At 39.7% G+C, this 19042-nt stretch overlaps 1 protein-coding gene across 5 annotated transcripts in view; it reads right to left on the bottom strand.

Annotated features, from left to right (window-relative positions):
• The window catches only part of LOC110256324 (uncharacterized), a 146533-nt gene that overhangs the window by 24276 nt on the left and 103215 nt on the right, over positions 1 to 19042 (bottom strand). For all 5 annotated transcript variants that reach the window (XR_014824228.1, XR_014824229.1, XM_084990089.1 and 2 more), the window contains one exon: positions 11961 to 12173. Coding sequence is in view for 3 of the 5 variants with exons in the window: in XM_084990089.1 (XP_084846215.1) it covers positions 11961 to 11965 (5 nt within the window). In the remaining 2 variants the exon portion in view is untranslated. The remainder of the gene's footprint in view (positions 1 to 11960; positions 12174 to 19042) is intronic.

Below are 19042 nucleotides of genomic sequence, written 5' to 3'. Positions count from 1 at the left end.
TTTCTGTGGAAAGGTTCATTTGTGCTGGATATTAGATTCCAGATAGAAGTGATATCATACAGTATTTGTCTTTCTCTTTCTGACTTACTTCACTCAGGATGAGAATCTCTAGTTCCATCCATGTTGCTGTAAATGGCATTATTTGTTCTTTTTATGGCTGAGTAGTATTCCATTGTGTATATATACCACATCTTCCAAATCCAATCATCTGTCTATGGACATTTAGGTTGTTCCCATGTCTTGGCTATTGTGAATAGTGCTGCAATGAACATGCAGTGCATGTCTTTTTTAAGGAAAGTTTTGTCCGGATATATGCCCAAGAGTGGGATGGCTGGGCCATATGGTGGTTCTATGTATAGTTTTCTTTTCTTTCTTTTCTTTTTTTTTTTTTTTTTTTTTGTCTTTTTGCCTTTTCTAGGGCCACTCCCACGGCATATGGAGGTTCCCAGGCTAGGGGTTTAATCGGAGCTGTAGCCGCCAGCCTAGCCAGAGCCACAGCAATGTGGGATCCAAGCCGCGTCTGCAACCTACACCACAGCTCACAACAACGCTGGATTCTTAACCTACTGAGCAAGGCCAGGGATCGAACCTGCAACCTCATGGTCCCTAGTCTGATTCATTAAACACTGAGCCATGACGGGAACTCCATATGTATAGATTTCTAAGGTATCTCCATACTGTTCTCCATAGTGGTTGTACCAGCTTACATTCCCACCAACAGTGTAGGAGGGTTCCCTTTTCTCCACACCCTCTCCAGCATTTGTTATTTGTGGACTTGTTAATGATGCCCACTCTGACTGGTGTGAGGTGATACCTCATAGTAGTTTTGATTTGTATTTCTCTAATAATCATGGATATTGAACATTTTTTCATGTGCTTGTTGGCCATCTGTATATCTTCTTTGGAAAAATGTCTATTCAGGTCTTTTGCCCATTTTTCAATTGGGTTGTTGACTTTTTTGCTGTTGAGTTGTATAAGTTGCTTGTATATTCTAGAGATTATGCCCTTGTCAGTTGCATCATTTGAAACTATTTTCTCCCATTCTGTAAGTTGTCTTTTTGTTTTTCTCATGGTTTCCTTTGCTGTGCAAAAGCTCATCAGTTTGATTAGGTCCCATTGGTTTATTTTTACTTTAATTTCTGTTGCTTTGGGAGAATGACCTGAGAAAATATTCATAAGGTTGATGTCAGAGAGTGTTTTGCCTATGTTCTCTTTCAGGAGTTTGATGGTGTCTTGTCTTATATCTAAGTCTTTAAGCCATTTTGGGTTTATTTTTGTGCATGGTGTAAGGGTGTGTTCCAGTTTCATCGATTTGCATGCGGCTGTCCAGGTTTCCCAGCACCACTTCCTGAAAATACTCTCTTTCTCCCATTTTATATTCTTGCCTCCATTGTCAAAGATTAATTGACCATAGGTGTCAGGGTTTATCTCTAGGTTCTCTATTCTGTTCCATTGGTGTGTATGTCTATTTTGGTACCAGTACCACACTGTCTTGATGACTGTGGCTTGTAATATTGCCTGAAATCTGGGAGAGTTATACCTCCTGATTGGTTTTTGTTCCTCAGGATTGCTTTGGCAATTCTGGGTCTTTTATGGTTCCATATAAATTTTTGGATTGTTTGTTCTAGTTCTGTGAAAAATGTCCTGGGTAATTTGATAGGGATTGCATTGAATCTGTAGATTGCTTTGGGTAGTATGGCCATTTTTACAATATTAATTTTTCCAACCCAGGAGCATGGAATATCTTTCCATTTCTTTGCATCCTCTTTAATTTCCTTGATTAATGTTTTATAGTTCTCAGCATATAAGTTTTTCACCTCTTTGGTCAGGTTTATTCTCAGGTATTTGATTTTTGGGGGTGCAATTTTAAAAGGTATTGTATTTTTGTATTCCTTTTCTAATTTTTCATTGTTAGTATGTAGAAATGTGACTGATTTCTGAATGTTAATCGTATATCCTGCTACATTGCTGAATTTGTTGATCACTTCAAGTAGTTTTTGGGTTGAGTGGTTAGGGTTTTCTGTATATAGTATCATGTCATCTGCATACAGTGACAGTTTTACCTCTTCTCTTCCAATTTGGATATGTTTTATTTTTTGTTTGTTTGTCTGTCTGATTGCTGTGGCTAGGACTTCCAATACTATACTCATCATTTTTGAGGAGTATTTTCTCTTGCTTCTTTTTCTCACATCACTTTCAAGATATTTTTTCATCTTGCCTTCTGACCTCCACATTTTCTGATGAGAAATCAGTGATTAGGTAAGGAATTTTCCCTTGTCTGCAATGGGTGGGATTTTCTGGATGTTTTCAGTATTTTCTCTTTTTCTTTGGTTCTGATCACTTTGACCCTGATATACTTAGGTTTTCTTTGTATTTATACCTCTTGGGATTTACCAAGCTTCTTGAATCTGTAAATTTCTGTCTTTCACCAAAGGTGGGGAAACATTAGCCATTATTTTTAAAGTCTCTCTCTTCTTTGGGACTCCAAAAACACATATATTAGATCTCTGAAATTCTTCCTCATGTTCTTGAGGCTGCTCACAGGTTTTTTTTCTTATTTTTCTCTTCTTTAGATTGGATAATTTTATTGATCTCTCTTCAAGATCACTTTGTCTATATTCTGCCTATATTCTACCTCCAGTAACTTTTAAATTTCAGATTGTGTATTATTCGGTTCTAGAATTTGCATTTGGTTGTTTTCTACAGTTTTATCCCTCCAATAAGACTTCTTATCTTTCTATTTATGTGAGCATATTTTCCTTTACCTCATTGAACATAGTTATAATAGTTGATTTTAAATCCTTATCTGGTCTTTCTGTAATCATTTTAAAGTTTTATCCAGTCTACACAACTGACAGATAGTTTCCTCTAAAACACAAACAAACAAATGGGAGGAGGAGGGAGAGAAATGTGTTCTCCCTTGCCCAAAATTGCTCGGTTTCCCTTATACCAGAGGATAATGTTGAAATTCATCAAATAGATTGCAAAAGCCTATCATTATCTGTCTCCAGTCTACTTTTTCAACTTTATATTTAGCTGTCTCTCTGCACAGAGAATGTGTTCCCATTCAATTGCCTTATTCCTGGTTTGCTCTCCTAAATTGCTTTACAATTCAATTGCTTTACTTGTGGTTGCTTCCCATAAAGTCCTATTGTTTCATGCCACCACATTTTTATCACACCATCCCTTTTCTCTCCATCAGTAATGCTTTCCACCTACCCATTTCCCAGTTTCCTCATTGAAATTCTGGGCTGTCATAAGACCTACCCTGACCCCTACAGCCTGAAGGGAGCATTTCCTTCAATGCACACCTCATGCCTATTGTCTAAATTAATTAGGGTTCTTTGTTCTCACATGGCTTTGTGACACCTTCTTTTTTTTTTTTTTTTTTTTTTGCTTTTTAGGGCCACACCCATGGCATATGGAGGTTCCAAGGCTAAGGGTCCAATCGGAGCTACAACTGCCAGCCTACACCACAGCCACAGCAATGCAGGATCCGAGCCACGTCTGCAATCTACACCACAGCTCACAGTAACACCAGATCCTTAACCCACTGAGTAAGACTGGGGATTGAACCCGCAACCTCGTGGTTCCTAGTTGGATTGATTTCTGCTGCACCATGATAGGAACTCCTGTGACAACTTCTTTACTGATGTCTCAGACTACTTTGCTCCCTTTAATGTATGTCCTCCCCCCTTTCATCTGCCCTTAGTCTCTCCTCTACACTTCCTTTCATACACACCTTCATCATCCTACCCACCGTGTCTTTCCCCTTCATCAGCAACATAGTTCTTAAAGGCCAATGACAAGGCCAAGAACCTGAAAAAGATTTTGTTTTGCTCTATTTCTAGAAACTTCTACTTAGTAAGAACAAAAGTTTAGAGCATAAGGTCATGACATGGGAAAGAATATTTAATTATTTTCCTCCTCTCCCTTCTCTCAGGACAAAAAGAAACTTGAGCCAGGATTAGAGAATAGGAGTGGACTTGATTAGAACTGAGATGCCACTGGGCTCTACCTATTAACCTGTATCCAAGATAGCATCTGAGTGGGAGAAAAGAAATGGGAGGGAGGCATTTGGGCATGTGGGCCTGAGGGGGCAGGGCTCCTTGGCCCTGCATACCAAGGTGACTCTAAAATGCATTGTGAAACTGGTTCACTTTAAGAGTTAGAGTGCTATTAATAATAATTACAGAGAAACAACAGGCAAAACCTGACATTGTCCCCCAAACCAGGAGGTATAATCATCCTACACATCCCCTTGACAACACATAGAACAGCATCCAAAATGTTTCTGTAGCAGTGGTCCTTCCCATTAAAGGGTATCTGATGACTGAGAGAAGCCAGCAACTCTAAAAACTGTGTCAAGACAAAGAATTTTCAAAGTGGCCTGATATGAGGGACGGTGGTCTCACCAATGGGGGTCAAGCATTCCTGAAGGGCTGGGCTATGAGGCCAAGAATGGCACTAAGATCAGATAATCTTCCTACAGTCAAGACAATATGTAAGTTCCCCTGAAACACTTAGATCAACCCTAAAAAGAAAGGAGGCAAGGAGAGAATCTGAAACTGAGTGAATTTACATTCAAAAGTGACTGTTTATCTTGAATTGGCAGAATATTTGTTCTGCTCTCAATGGAAATGAAGATTTTATGAGCTAGACACTGAGGAATAGTGATGTTTTTGTGTTCCTGATTGCTGTGACTATGTAAAATTTAAAAATGTTTCAAACGTCATCCTAAGGCTGTTGATATTTTTAGTAGTTTCAGTATTCCCCTGCATCCCTTGAATTTTGTAATACTTTGTAGAACCCATCAGGCTGTTCCCAGTTAAGTGAAACACACAGACATCTGCTGATATGCTAAGATAGATGAGCTTAGAGGAAGAGCATGAGGATACTAACCTCCAGGTCTCAGCAGGGAGAAGTCTGAACCAAAGCCTTTTCCAAATGAGGGTCACTACTTAGTGTCAAAATCCCATATTTACCACAACATCTAATACCCATGTCAAAAGAGATTCAAATCACTTTCACATGTATTCACATTTCATTCTGCATTTTCAGATGAGGAAAGCAGGCCCAGAGAGGTTGTGTGACTTGCTTCGGTTTAACCAGCCTTGAGGGACTCAAAGCCAGATGCTATGTTTCAAGTCCATACTTCTTCCCCAGTGGCCAATTCAAGGACCAACACCCAGAGACATGGAGAAGAGTCATTTTAGGCACCAATATTCTGGATTCTATCCAGGAGCAAACTCTCCGTACACTAAATATTTCTTAAAAAGGTCGATTTCTGTCACTCTCGCTTTACAATATTAATAAATAGGAGTTCCCGTCATGGTACAGAAATCCGACTAGGAACCATGAGGTTGCAGGTTCAATCCCTGGCCTTGCTCAGTGGGTTAAGGATCTGGCGTTCCCATGAGCTCTGGTGTAGTTTGCAGACGAGGCTCGGATCTGGCGTTGCTATGGCTGTGGTATAAGCCAGCAGGTGTAGCTCAGATTAGACCCCTAGCCTGGGAACCTCCATATGCCAAGGCTGTGGCCCTAAAAAGCAAAAAAAAAAAAAAAAAAACAGTATTAATAAATAGCACACTGGCTATTTGCTCCACTAAAGCCTTAGGGTTTTCTCTTTACCTACCTGTTGCAAAGTTGGTTTCTTCTGTACTGTTGATTTGATAACCATGAATCATTATTAGTCATATTTATTTCCTTTTAAATACCTAGCACTGTGTAGTGAGTCACTTCGTATTCCTACATCATTTCTGCTGCTTTAATAGGCTACATGTTTCTTTTAGAATGTCATTGTTGAAAGAAAATGCAGTTCCTCTTGATAGATTTTAGAACAGTGTTATTTATAAAGCATGGAACAACCCTCTCTGAAAATATGTAAGTGTTTGGCAAACAAAGAAAACACACTAAAGCCATCAATGCAACGTGTGCTGAATGCTATGCTATCTCTGAAATCACTGCTTTAGGAAACATGAGAAGAAAACCCTCTCCTCTATGAGCCTGTAGAACCCTTGAAGAATCTAGAGACTTAGAAATCATCCATATTTTCTCCCTCTCCTCCCTTTTGAAGGAGAAGAAGGATCCCAAAAGTAAAAACAGAGTACGTTTTCTTACTTTTAAAGGTAGACAAGTTCTGACGATAAGGGTCAAATTCATGGTTTCCAACCTCAGACAGGCCTATTCCTAGGCAGCAACCAGGATCAATGAGATTTTGCAATCTTATGGGAAACATTTGGATGTTAGACCAACAATAATCTTGTGCCAATCATTGCCCTTTATTGCTATATCTACTCTAACTTCTTTAAAACTTAAAATACCACATGTTAACAGGTCTTTACCATTGACATACAATTGGATTAGGAAGATGTAGTATATATACACAATGGAATACTATTCAGCCATAAAAAAGAACAAAATAATGCCATTTACAGCAACATGGATGGAACTAGAGACTCTCATCCTGAGTGAAGTAAGTCAGAAAGAGAAAGACAAATACTGTATGATATCACTTCTATCTGGAATCTAATATCCAGCACAAATGAACCTTTCCACAGAAAAGAAAATCATGGACATGGAGAACAGACTTGTGGTTGCCAAGAGGGAGGGGGAGGGAGTGGGAGGGACTGGGAATTTGGGGTTAAGAGATGCAAACTTGCCTTTGGAATGGATTAACAATGAGATCCTGCTGTGTAGCACTGAGAACTATGTCTAGATACTTACAATGGAGATGACAATGTGAGAAAAAAGTATGTATACATGTATGTGTAACTGGGTCCCCATGCTGTACAGTGGGAAAAAAAATCGTGTTGGGGAAATAACAATAAAAAATAAATAAATAAATAAATAAATAAAATAAAACCTGAAAGACTACATGTTAATAGGTCTTTAAAACTTGAAAGACCACATGTTAATAGGTCTTTGGAAAGCACTTCCAACTCATAAAAACTATTTTGGGGTCCAATATCTAAATGCACTCCTCCCTTGTTGGAGTATTGATGCAATAACGATTTTGGTCACGTTCCTATTTAGGTTCCATTGCCCTGGTTCCCATCCTAGAAGCTGACCCAAAATCAATTACACACAATAAAATAATTTACCTGGGCTCTTAGCATGTGGTTCAGTACGAACTCAAGTATTCCTTTGGCCCCATACTAGAAAAGCAAATAATGGACCACATTTCCGATGTCTCGTTCCCACTTTTTATAGGCTGACACTGCCTCACCACCTGACAAAAAAAAAAAAAAAAAAAAAAAAACCTCCCTTTCCTACACATTCCTGATCCTCAGGAATTCCATTTTGTGTAACTAAACTCCACTAAAATATTTTGAAGAAGTTTCTCATTGATATCTTCCAATGTGATGATCACATTGCTTCAAGTTGAGAGGAGCCTCATTAATAAAACACACAAATAATATGAAGGAGCAAATAAATGGCAAAAACAAAACAAGATATGTACTTAAGGAAGTGTTGTCTAAAGAAAAAAAAGCCTACGAGATCACTTAAACCTGGAAAGCAGAAGTTACTTAACAGGACTCTGTTGTGCTGTGGATAGGCTGTGTGACCTTGGCAAGTTGATTACTCTGAGTCCCAGTGTCCCCTCTGGCACAAGGGGAAAATACAGATTACAATTTTCTAGGAGGATTACAGATAATAAGTATAAATTATAGTGTTCAATAAAACTATAGCCATTATTATGATAACATCTTGTCATTTATTGTTACATTATTTACATTTAAACACCTAGAGTGTTTTTTAAATGTCAAAGCATTCACATATGCTTTGACTGTAATAATGTATAAGGAAGAGACTGGACTAGTAGTTTTTGGTCCAATTTTTTTGAAGTCTAAAGCTGATTGATATGTAATTGCCCAGTACTCATGAAGTTTAAGGCATGACACCATGGAGCTCTTTATTCCATGATGTCTGGTCCTAATTTAAGACACAGTCGGCAAAGGCTGGTTAATGGCGGGGAGACTGGAAGCAGAGGTTCCCCTATAAATATCTGAGACACCTTAAGAGGGGTATGGTGCTGTGGCTAGCTAGGACATGAATAGGAGAATGCAGGAGATAGGATCTGTGGGACAGCAGACCTGACCAACACCAGTGTGAGGCGGCAGGAGGGAACTTGATCATCTGCAGGGCTGCAGACTCCCTAGAGCTGCTCTCAGCATTTCCATCATCCTCGTAAGTGATCCTGGAAAAGGCTCTGGGACATGGTGGGATTTTCAATTGCTATAAGGTACAGTGACTGATTATCTTTGTTCATACTCATGCTATCAGTACAAGATAGATTTTTACTACTCAAAGTGTGGTCCCCAAAACAGCAGTGTGGGCAGCACCTGGGAACATATTAGAAATGTAGAATTACCCCAGACCTATTGAATAAGGACCTGCATTTTAGTGAGACCCTCCAGGTGATTCACATGCACATTGAAGTTTGAAAAGAATTAGCCCCCATGTATTGGGAGATCATGTGAATGAATGGTTGAACAATATGGAGAATGCATAGTTTTTGAGTAGTACAGAAGAAATTGAGACATAGCAAGGATTAGTAATTTCCTAAGTTCACTGAAGTCTGTCTGATTCCAAAGTCCCTGCTCTTTCATTATAGAGGAGGTGCTCTTTAAACATGAGTCAGATGCCTGTTGAAGAACATAAGTCCTTTCTGTATAAAAATTTCCTTCTGATCAATAGTAGTTAGAAGGGGTGAGAAGGATTTCTAGATTTTCCCAGGTGGCTAGGGATAGAGGGGGGATGGAGATAAAACTCAAACCAAGGCAAGTAATCACCCATAAAGCACCACAGAATTCTTTTTCCTCAAGCCCTCAAACCCCCTCCCGGCCTTGAGCTCCTCTCTTGGCCACTGATGCTGCTTCCTGCCTCAGAGAACCTGAGACATGTTTTTCCTTGTCCTGACACCCAGTGCTAACCGTAGCATCCTCTATTAAGCTCTGATGCACCACATTTAAAATTTCCCTTGGCTTTCTTTTGTGAGTTATACCTGAAGAGTAAGTGTGGTATGCTGGCATTAACTATGTCTGACAAACTTTCAGACTGTTTCATAACCCATTTTTTTTCTTAAACATAATTTTCCAAAAAACAAAAGAAATACTAAATTCCTACTAGAGATAGGAAGCTTGATTCAGCAAAGGATGATGTGATCCTCTAAACAGATATGCTGCTCATTTGAGGCTAGAGTGGCCAAGTGTCACCCCAGAAAATGACAGATGAAGATGTGGAGATTGCAGACAGTCTTTTTCAGAAGATTGCTGTGATGTGGAAGAGAGAATATGATGGTAGCTAAGGAGAAACAGACATTGAGGTGGAGTTTTAATAATTGGACAGGCTTGAGCAATTTTGATTGCTGGAAGGGAGAATCCCATGAGAGGGACAAGCTGAAGATCCTAGAAAGAAAAGACAACGGACAGATAAGGTCCCCAGGTAGATGGGGTCATGGAAGCCAGAGCAAAAGTAGACATATTGGTCTCAGGCAGGGGCTGGACAATCTGTTAGTACAACAGGAGAAATGGTGGGAAGAGGATGGATGTGGATGCAGGAGGGTTTAGGCTTAATGGATGAAGGAGATACTGGCATGGCCATGTATTTGAGGAGAGTGGATGTGATCAGGCACCTTCTAGCAGTATACAGACAGCACACCCCAACTAAAGAGAATTAATGAAGGGGTAAGTCAAATAGGTGTGGGTGGGGTTAAGGGAACACATAAGGGAGGATGAGGGACCCAGGAACTGGCAACAGTAGTCAAGAGGATGGAAGGTAGCTCTTGAGTGCTAGAGCCTGCAAGGGGACTTGTCCAATAGAGACATAAGTCAGAGGGACTAGCACTTGCCAGGCCTAGGAGGAGACAGGGAAATAAAGAACCAGCCTCTCTGTCCTCTTGTCCTCTGACTCTTTTGGTCAAGGTACCTACCTTGACCAAACCCAGCCAGAATTTGGAGGGCATCCAGATGCCTTCTGGATCCAGAAGGATCCCGGTGATGTCATCTGTAGAGGTCAGACAGGGCATAGAAAAAACATGGGGGGGAATCGATCCACAGGAGAAACAGCAGATAACAGCAAGCAGAAAATGTTTGAAATGGCCATCTGTGAAGCATGCATGAAGGAGCTGCCTAGGAATGGAGACTGACTGAGGTTGGAGGCCATGAACGGAAGCGGCACTTGTCAGTGCAGGCCTGTGATTGTTTCCTGGAGTGCTCAGCATGGAGAAATGGCACGGTTTGGTTGACTCAGAGTTAGGGGTTTTCAGGTGGGTGGGATGGAAGCACAATGAGGGGTTGAGGAAACTGGCACATGTGATGGATGATGATGTGTAAGATCTGTGAACAAGACATTGAAAAGAAGAAGATGCAGGTTCTTAGAGACCAGTCCCAGGGGTTCACTGCTACTTCTCAGTGGTCTATGAAGGGTTAGTGCTGAAGGGACAGGAGGCTGAGATCAATATAAGCATTTGTGTGCTCACTGAACCTCCTGCCATGGGTACCTCTTTGTGTTGTATTTGTTAGTTTTTGCCTGGCACACCTCTTTTTTGGTGGTAAAGAGTAATTCCTCTAATCCATGTAGATATCATTGGACTATAAATCACTAGGCCCACATGGCCTCCGCTCATATTGGTGGCCACATTATCCAGGCTCTTGCATTTTGAGTACTGTCGTTGCCATTTTCATGTTACAATGAACAAAATCCAATCAGTGCCCTTCCACAGGATTTGATATATGGACACAGAGTAGAGAGGGTCTCCTCCTGTTGGATTGTAAACCCAAGGCTGCCAGTGTCCACCCTGGCTCAAGAAGAGCTGAAAATGTGGAGAGGAAAAGCTTTGACAGTATCACTTGAGCCTCCCTTCTAGAAACATGTGGATCCATCCCTTGGACTTCTCATTTTCATGAGACAATAAAATCCATGTAGTGTTTTTGCTGTTTTTTACTAGATTTAGGTTGATTTTTATTGGGTTTTTGCTACTCTTCAACAAATTGCTGAGGAATATTATAATATGGACATGTTGGAAATGCCTAGCTTGGCTCTGCAGTTGGTTGATCATTCAGAAAACCATATTACTCAGCCATAAAAAAGAACAAAATAATGCCATTTGCAGCAACATGGATGGAATTAAAGACTCTCATCCTGAGTGAAGTAAGTCAGAAAGAGAAAGACAAATACCATATGATATCACTAACATCTGGAATCTAACATATGGCACAAATGAACATTTCCACAGAAAAGAAACTCATGGACTTGGAGAACAGACATTTGGTTGCCAAGGGGGATGGGGAGGGAGTGGGATGGACTGGGAGTCTGGGGTTTATAGATGCATTTGGAGTGTATAAGCAATGATATCATGCTGTATAGCACAGGGAACTATATCTAGTCATTTCATATGGAGTATGATGGAGGATAATGTGAGAAAAATAACATATATATGTATGTGATTGGGTCACTTTGCTATACAGTAGAAATTGACAGAACACTGTAAACCAACTATAATGGAAAAAATAAAAATCATTTAAAAATTTTAAAAAGAAAAAAAGAAAGAAAGAAAACCAAGAAGGGTTTAAACTCTTCTCAGCCCCAGAAGTGTTCAGACTGGTACCTACCCTGAGGCCCCTCTCTTCCTCTACTTGCCTCAGGTCATTCTGCATGAAGGTCACATAAGTAATCAAGCCACTTGTGGTCATTCCACCTTTCACCTTGGAGTGGATTCAATCCAGAGTTGGAGCAGCTTATGAGTAAATGATGACATAAAGAAGCACAGAATCATGGGATTTTTCTGGTCCCATGAAACATTAGTGTGTGATTAACTGGCCAAGCCCTTTAATTTTATAGATAGGTAAGTTGATACCAGGGAGCCTAAGAAGTTTGCCCATGGTTACCTAATTATAAAGCAGCAGAGGAGGCAAGGGAAAGGATTCAATATTTATCGAAATGTACCGAGTGCTTACCACATGCCACGTTGTGGGTTTTATATACATTCCCTTGTTCTTCAAACCATTCCGCAACATGGGTTTATCACCACCATTTTCCAGATGAGGACACTGAGCTTACAGGTTTTCAGTAACTTGCCTGAGACAAGTTAATGGCTGGGCTGCAATCCATGTCTTGGTCTCTTGGCCCCAAAACTTTCCAATCTTTTTAAACTCCACAGCACCAGCTCCCTATTGCAAAGATAGAGTGAAAGTTGGAAGAGGAATTATAATATAGGTTTAATTTGAAAACTTCTCAAGTTGATACTATTGGCTGGGGTATACAGGAAGCAGAAGCTGGTATTTCCCATGACCTCTCCATCATAAAAAATTTCAAGCTGTGACCTTTTGGGGAAAATCTTAGCACACAACATGTCCTTAAACAGTGAAATGTGTTACAAAAACACTAGACTTCCAAATAACTTCTTCCATTATCGAAATGTAATAGCAAGAAAGGAGAAAATAGAAGACTCTTTCACTGTCAAAATAAAATGGAGCTGACTTCTGCCGGAGCAGTTATTCCTGGAATGTCTAATTATTGAACCAGAGGTTATTATTGAAAAGTCGAGCATTTCATTCTCTTCATTCCAGCCATAAGCCCTTAGGAAGCACAATTCGGAAACAGAGGGGAAAAAATCCTTCTTATGAGAACTGTGCAAAATTCAGTTTTATTTGAAAGAAAATCCTGCCATCTCCTTGGCAAGAGCTGCATAGCATGCACAGTAAATAAAATAGGATGATTCAAAAGGCCTTGATTTCCTCCTGGGGCTTCGAGGCTTTTCCCTGCGCCTGGGCCTGCCCCAACTCAGCACTGAAGCTCCTAGACATCTGGTCAACCCTACACACAGGGATGTAGAATTAGAGAGCACCCTGAAGGAAAGAAAGGGAGATCAGGACCTATGCTGGACCTAGTCCAGGCTCCAAGAACCCCTGCTCAGATGGCACTTAGGGCCCTGGCTGGAACTAAGTACTGGAGAGGCACTTGGAAAATTTGAGGAAGATACATAAAAACACAGGAGCCCTCAACATTGCTAATTATTAGAGAAATGCAAATCAAAACTACAATGAAGTACCACCTCACACCAGTCAGAATGGCCATTATTGAAAAGTCTACAAATAATAAATGCTGGAGAGAGTATGGAGAAAGGGGAACCTTCCTACACTATTGGTGGTCATGTAAGTTGGTGCAGCCACTATGGAGAGCAATATGGAAGCTCCTCAAACAACTAAAAATAGAGTTGCCATATGGTCCAGCAATCTCATTCCTGGGCATATATCTGGACAAAACAATAATTCAAAAGATACATGCACCCCTATGTTCATAGCAGCACAATTTATAATAGCCAAGACATGGAAACAATCTAAACGTCCATTGATAAATGAATGGATAAAGAAGATATGCACAGCAAAGGAAACCAAAAAAAAAAAAAAAAAAAAAAAAAAGACAACTTACAGAATGGGAGAAAATAGTTTCAAATGATGCAATTGACAAGGGCATAATCTCTAGAATATACAAGCAACTTATACACCTCAACAGCAAAAAGGCCAACAACCCAATGGAAAAATGGGCAAAAGACCTGAATAGACATTTTCCAAGGAAGATATACAGATGGCCAACAAGCACATGAAAAAATGTTCAATATCCATGATTATTAGAGAAATACAAATCAAAACTACCATGAGATACTACCTCACACCAGTCAGAATGACCATCATTGAGAAGTCCACAAATAAGAAATGCTGGAGGGGGTGTGGAGAAAAGGGAAACATCCTGCACTGTTGGTGGGAACATAAGCTGGTACAACCACTATGGAGAACAGTATGGAGATACCTTAGAAATCTATACATAGAACTACCATATGACCCAGCAATCCCACTCTTGGGCATATATTCAGACAAAACTTTCCTTAAAAAAGACAAATGCACCCGCATGTTCATTGCACCACGATTTACAATAGCCAAGACATGGAAACAACCTAAATGTCCACTGATAGATGATTGGATTAGGGAGATGTGGTGTATATATACACGATGGAATACTACTCGGCCATAAAAAAGAACAAAATAATGCCATTTGCAGCAACATGGATGGAACTAGAGACTCTCATCCTGAGTGAAGTAAGTCAGAAAGAGAAAGACAAATACTGTACGATATCACTTACATCTGGAATCTAATATACAGCACAAATGAACCTTTCCACAGAAAAGAAAATCATGGACTTGGAGAATAGACTTGTGTTTGCCAAGGGGGAGGGGGAGGGAGTGGGGTGGTTGGGGAGCTTGGGGTTAATAGATACAAACTATTGCCTTTGGAATGGATTAGCAATGAGATCCTGCTGTGTAGCACTGGGAACTATGTCTAGTCATTTATGATGGAGTACGATAATGTACAAAAATAGAATGTATACATGTATGGTAACTGGGTCACCATGCTGTACAGTAGGAAAAAAATGTATTGGGGAAATAACTATTAAGAAAATAATAACAAAAAATAAAAAATTAAATTAAAATTAAAAAAGATATGGTGTTTGTGTATATACATATATATATATATGTATGTATGTATATGCACTCAAACACACACAATGGAATACCACTCAGTCATAAAAAGAATGAAATAATGCCATTAGCAGCAACATGGATAGACCTAGAGATTATCGTACTAAGTCAGTCAGCAGAGAAAGGCAAACATCATATGATATCACTTATATGTGGAATCTAAAAAAAGGACACAAATGAAACTGACTCATAGACTTTGAAGACAAACTTATGGTTACCAAAGGGGACAGGTAGGGGAAGAAATGAATCTGAGGTTTGGGACTGACATATGCACACTTTGGTATATGGAATAATTGATCAATGGGAACTGCTGTATAGCTCAGAGAACTCTGATATTCTGTGATAATATATGTGGGAAAAGAATCTGATAAAGAAAGGATGTGTGTATACGTATAAATGAACCACTTTGTTGTAGAGCATAAATTATCACAACATTGTAAATCAACTACACTTCAATTAAAACTTTAAAAAAAATGACACAAATGAATTTATCTATGAAACATAAACAGACTCACAGACATACAGAGCAGACATGTGGTTGCCAAGGGGGAGAGGAAGTAGGAGAGAGGTGGACTGAGTTTGGGGTTAACAGGTGTAAACTACTATATATAGAATTTATAAGTAGCAAGTTCCTGCTGTGTAGCCCAGGGAATTTTATTCAATATCCTGTGATAAACCATAATGGAAAAAATACAAAAAATTTATGTTTATGTACAAGTGAATCACTTTGCTATATATCAGAAATTAACACAGCATTGTAAATCAACTATACTTCAATAAAATAACATTTTAAAAAACATAGGAGCCCTGGAGTCAGTGGGGACTGGGGGAAGGGGTTGTGGACGGCATGGGGAGCTGAACTTGCCCAGGTCTAAGGACAGTAATGCTGTTGGCTTCTGTCTGCATAGCCTGCCCACAAGTTATTGACAAGAACAAGCCTCTACTGCTCCTAGGCCAGTCTTTGGCGCTTCCACAGAGCCCAGCATAGCATTTTTCATGTAAGAAGAGCTAAGGAAAATTGGTTAATTATTCCACACATAAATCTTACGGCCGTTTTTAACCAAAGGAAAAAATCATGCTATTGGTGGTCTAAACCAAACACTCCCACTCACTCGGAAACTTCTTTGAGTCACAAGGCAATCACAGCAAGTCAGTAGCACATCTGAGACCAGGAGATTCCTAATCACGTCTTCCTTACTCTGAACACCTGCTCTTTCCATTATGCTGCTTGGGAGCCATCAGGAGTCATAGAGCGGAGTTCCCGTCGTGGTGCAATGGTTAACGAATCCGACTAGGAACCATGAGGTTGCGGGTTCGGTCCCTGCCCTTGCTCGGTGGGTTAATGATCTGGCGTTGCCATGAGCTGTGGTGTAGGTTGCAGACGCGGCTCGGATCCCGCATTGCTGTGGCCCTAGCATAGGCCAGTGGCTACAGCTCCGATTTGACCCCTAGCCTGGGAACCTCCATATGCCGCGGGAGCAGCCCAAAGAAATAGCAAAAAGACAAAAAAAAAAAAAAAAAAGAGAGAAGTCATAGAGCCCTGAAGTTGGGAAGGTTGGCTTAGGTGGAATCCAAATAGGGTTTGGGAGGAACAAAAAAGGTCTTTGGTAATAATCTCCAAAATAAAGGGTCTACAAACAAACTATACCAACAATAGTAGATCTCCTCTCCTCTCCAGCAAACTATCCCTCATTTAGATTGTGTTGGTTTAAAACAAATTATTTGACATGCCTATAGAAAGTGGAATCTAATTCTCCTCCCCTGTATATGGGCTGGCATTAGTGACTCATTTCTAATAATTTTAATGTAGCAAGAAAGATACTATCTTCCAAGGCAGGTTAGAAAAGGCAATATGGCTCTCTCCTGGCTCTTGCTCTCATGCTCTGTCTTCCTCTCTCCACACTTCCACCAACATATGAAAAAAGTCTGGCTACCTTTAAGCCACCATACTGGAGAGATCACACAGAAATAGTGTGATGACCATGGAACTCCAGTTGTTCCAGACCCATCTGTTTAAGTCTTCTGCCAGACATGCCAGTGGAGAGCCTTCAGACAATTCCATGCCTCTGCCAAAGCTGACATAAAAGAGACAAGCTGCCCCAGCCAAAACCTGACTAAGTTACAGACTCATAAGCAAAATACAGTTATTGTTTTAAGCTGCTGGGGTTTTTTGTTTGTTGTTTTTTTAGGGCCACTCATGTGGCATATAGAAGTTCTGGGCTAGGAGTCAAATTGGAGTTTCAGCTGCTGACTTAGGCAACACAGCAACATGGGATCTGAGCCGCGTCTGCTTCGACCTACACCACAGTTCACAGCGATGCCAGGGACTGAACCTGCATCCTCAGAAATACTAGTTGGATTCATTACCACTGAGCCACAAGGGGAACTCCCTAAGCAGCTAAGCCGGTTTGTTTACACACCATTACATAACTAGAACACAGCCCAAATTAAAGAAGGCTAATGATACCTAGGGAGAAGTAAAGGGAAACTGGCAAATGTTAGCAAATAGACAGTGGTTTTCATCATCTATAAATGACATATTTTGCCTCCTTATCCAGGAAATGATATAGACAAGTATACAAAAGTCCTTCCCATTAGAGATCCAAAGAAGCCAGAAACTAGGATAAGTGTTCAGTACCTATTAGAGTTGCCCGGGATATTTGAATATTTCATTCTAAATGAGATTTCACATCAAGATCAAAATTACCGTGAAATCAATTCAATATTTATTTGCATTGAAATAAGTGCATATGAATTGTTTTGATGAATGGAGACACAGCTGTAGTTCTGCACTAAACTTTCAATTACTGAATTGCATGTTTTTTCACCTTGATACTTTATGATCATTAGAAAGCTGCTTACATAATGTTATGATCATACATTATGCTAAATGCCCATTTGTAACTGGAAGAAACTCACGTTACAGACACACTATTGACTATGATAGTATACAAAGTCATGGCCACAAGTTTCTGCATGAGAGTTTTACTTCTCTACCTTTCTCTTAAAGCAAGAAAGATTCCATAGTTCAAATTTACATAAGTAGTGCCTCTTTTAAAATAAATTAAAAATAAAATGCTGTCCTGTCTGTAAATTATAAATATTTCTAGTCCATTTTACAGAATGTTAAAATGCTTATAAATGTAAATACACATTACAGCACTGAAGCCAGTTAAAAAACAAAACCAAAAAAAAAAAAAAAACCAGTCATCATACTGGTCCATGGAAATATCTAGGCTTATTTTCTATTTCCTATTATTAGAAAAATTAAACTGAATAAGGAAGAAAAGCAAAGGAGAGAAAAGACATTTTACAAAATGGTCAATACTGATGACTTCGAAGAGTGTACTGAAATGTCCTCCTTTGGTTCGGTAACAGCCCCTTCTGGAATGAACGGTTATGGATAACTAGGTTAGGAGAGTGCTCTTCCTAGTGCTCCAGGCAAAATTATGAGGTTTGTAAAAATCATCTCCACATTCTGGAAGGAAAGACAGACTTCGAAACGGAGTGAATGTTTTAAAAACCACAAACTACGATTTAGCCAGAATGTTCAAGATTGACAGATTTTGATGGAGTGAAATCTTCAGCGGGAACCAAATTAAAAGGCATAATCTATGGACACCCTTATTTTTACCTGTGTGAAGAAAGGAAACATGATTGCAAGGTACGATACACACTGTCGGCTAAAATGAGAAACTACGAACAATTTAAATAACTAATTATTTCCTCGTGGAACATAAAAACATGATTTCCAAACTGATTCAACTTGAAATATATCTCATAGAAGTAAGAAGTTATTTTAGTTGTGTGGCCTGATGAATTGCCCTTTATATAAATATTTCCTCCATGTAAAAAAAAAACGAAAAACAAAAACCAGCTTCTGAATGGCGTTGACTCCTTCATTGTGGGATAGTAGTCTCGGCAAACTTGTTTCCAAGCTCCCTCAAAGGTGATTCATTCCATCAAGGCTGTAGTATTTCCAGATCTACATGTCGAACTTCAGGATTTTGTTTTTTCTGTTCCTTCTCAAGTCTGTCTACTTCAGCTCCTAAAGTATCAATAATATTTTCTCCATGTTTAAGCATAAAGGTCTCTAGTTCTTCAGGAGTTTTCACTTCTTGAATTTCTTGTAGCATCTGGTCAAATCTTGTTTTTCCAAATATGATCTTGTAACAACTTGTCCATCAAAATCTACTTCCTCCTTAAATCTTACTTTCCCTAATCCCAGATCTGTGGCTTTAACATCATGAATTGCCCTTACTGATGGGTTGTTCTCCAGAAGTTCAGTAAGCTGCTATACTTGGTCTGGCTGGATGGATCGCCCTAAGAGGGCTTCTGTGCTAGTGTAGATGAGGAATACTGAGACGACGCCTAATAATGTGCCCACACCCAAAGAACCTAGGCTGTCATTCAGTGGGTTGCCTGTTACAGAAGTAAGGCCCATACAAGTGGCGGCTATTATCACTCCCAACACTGCTGCAGTATCCTCCAATAAAATAACA

This window comes from Sus scrofa, chromosome 13 (assembly GCF_054392235.1).
Source record: "Sus scrofa isolate SSC_HxYL_T2T_F1_AM1 chromosome 13, Sscrofa_HxYL_maternal_Yorkshire_Landrace_v2.0, whole genome shotgun sequence".
NCBI lineage: Eukaryota > Metazoa > Chordata > Mammalia > Artiodactyla > Suidae > Sus > Sus scrofa.
Note: the sequence above shows the minus strand (reverse complement) of the source record. Positions and strands in the feature narration are given on the sequence as shown.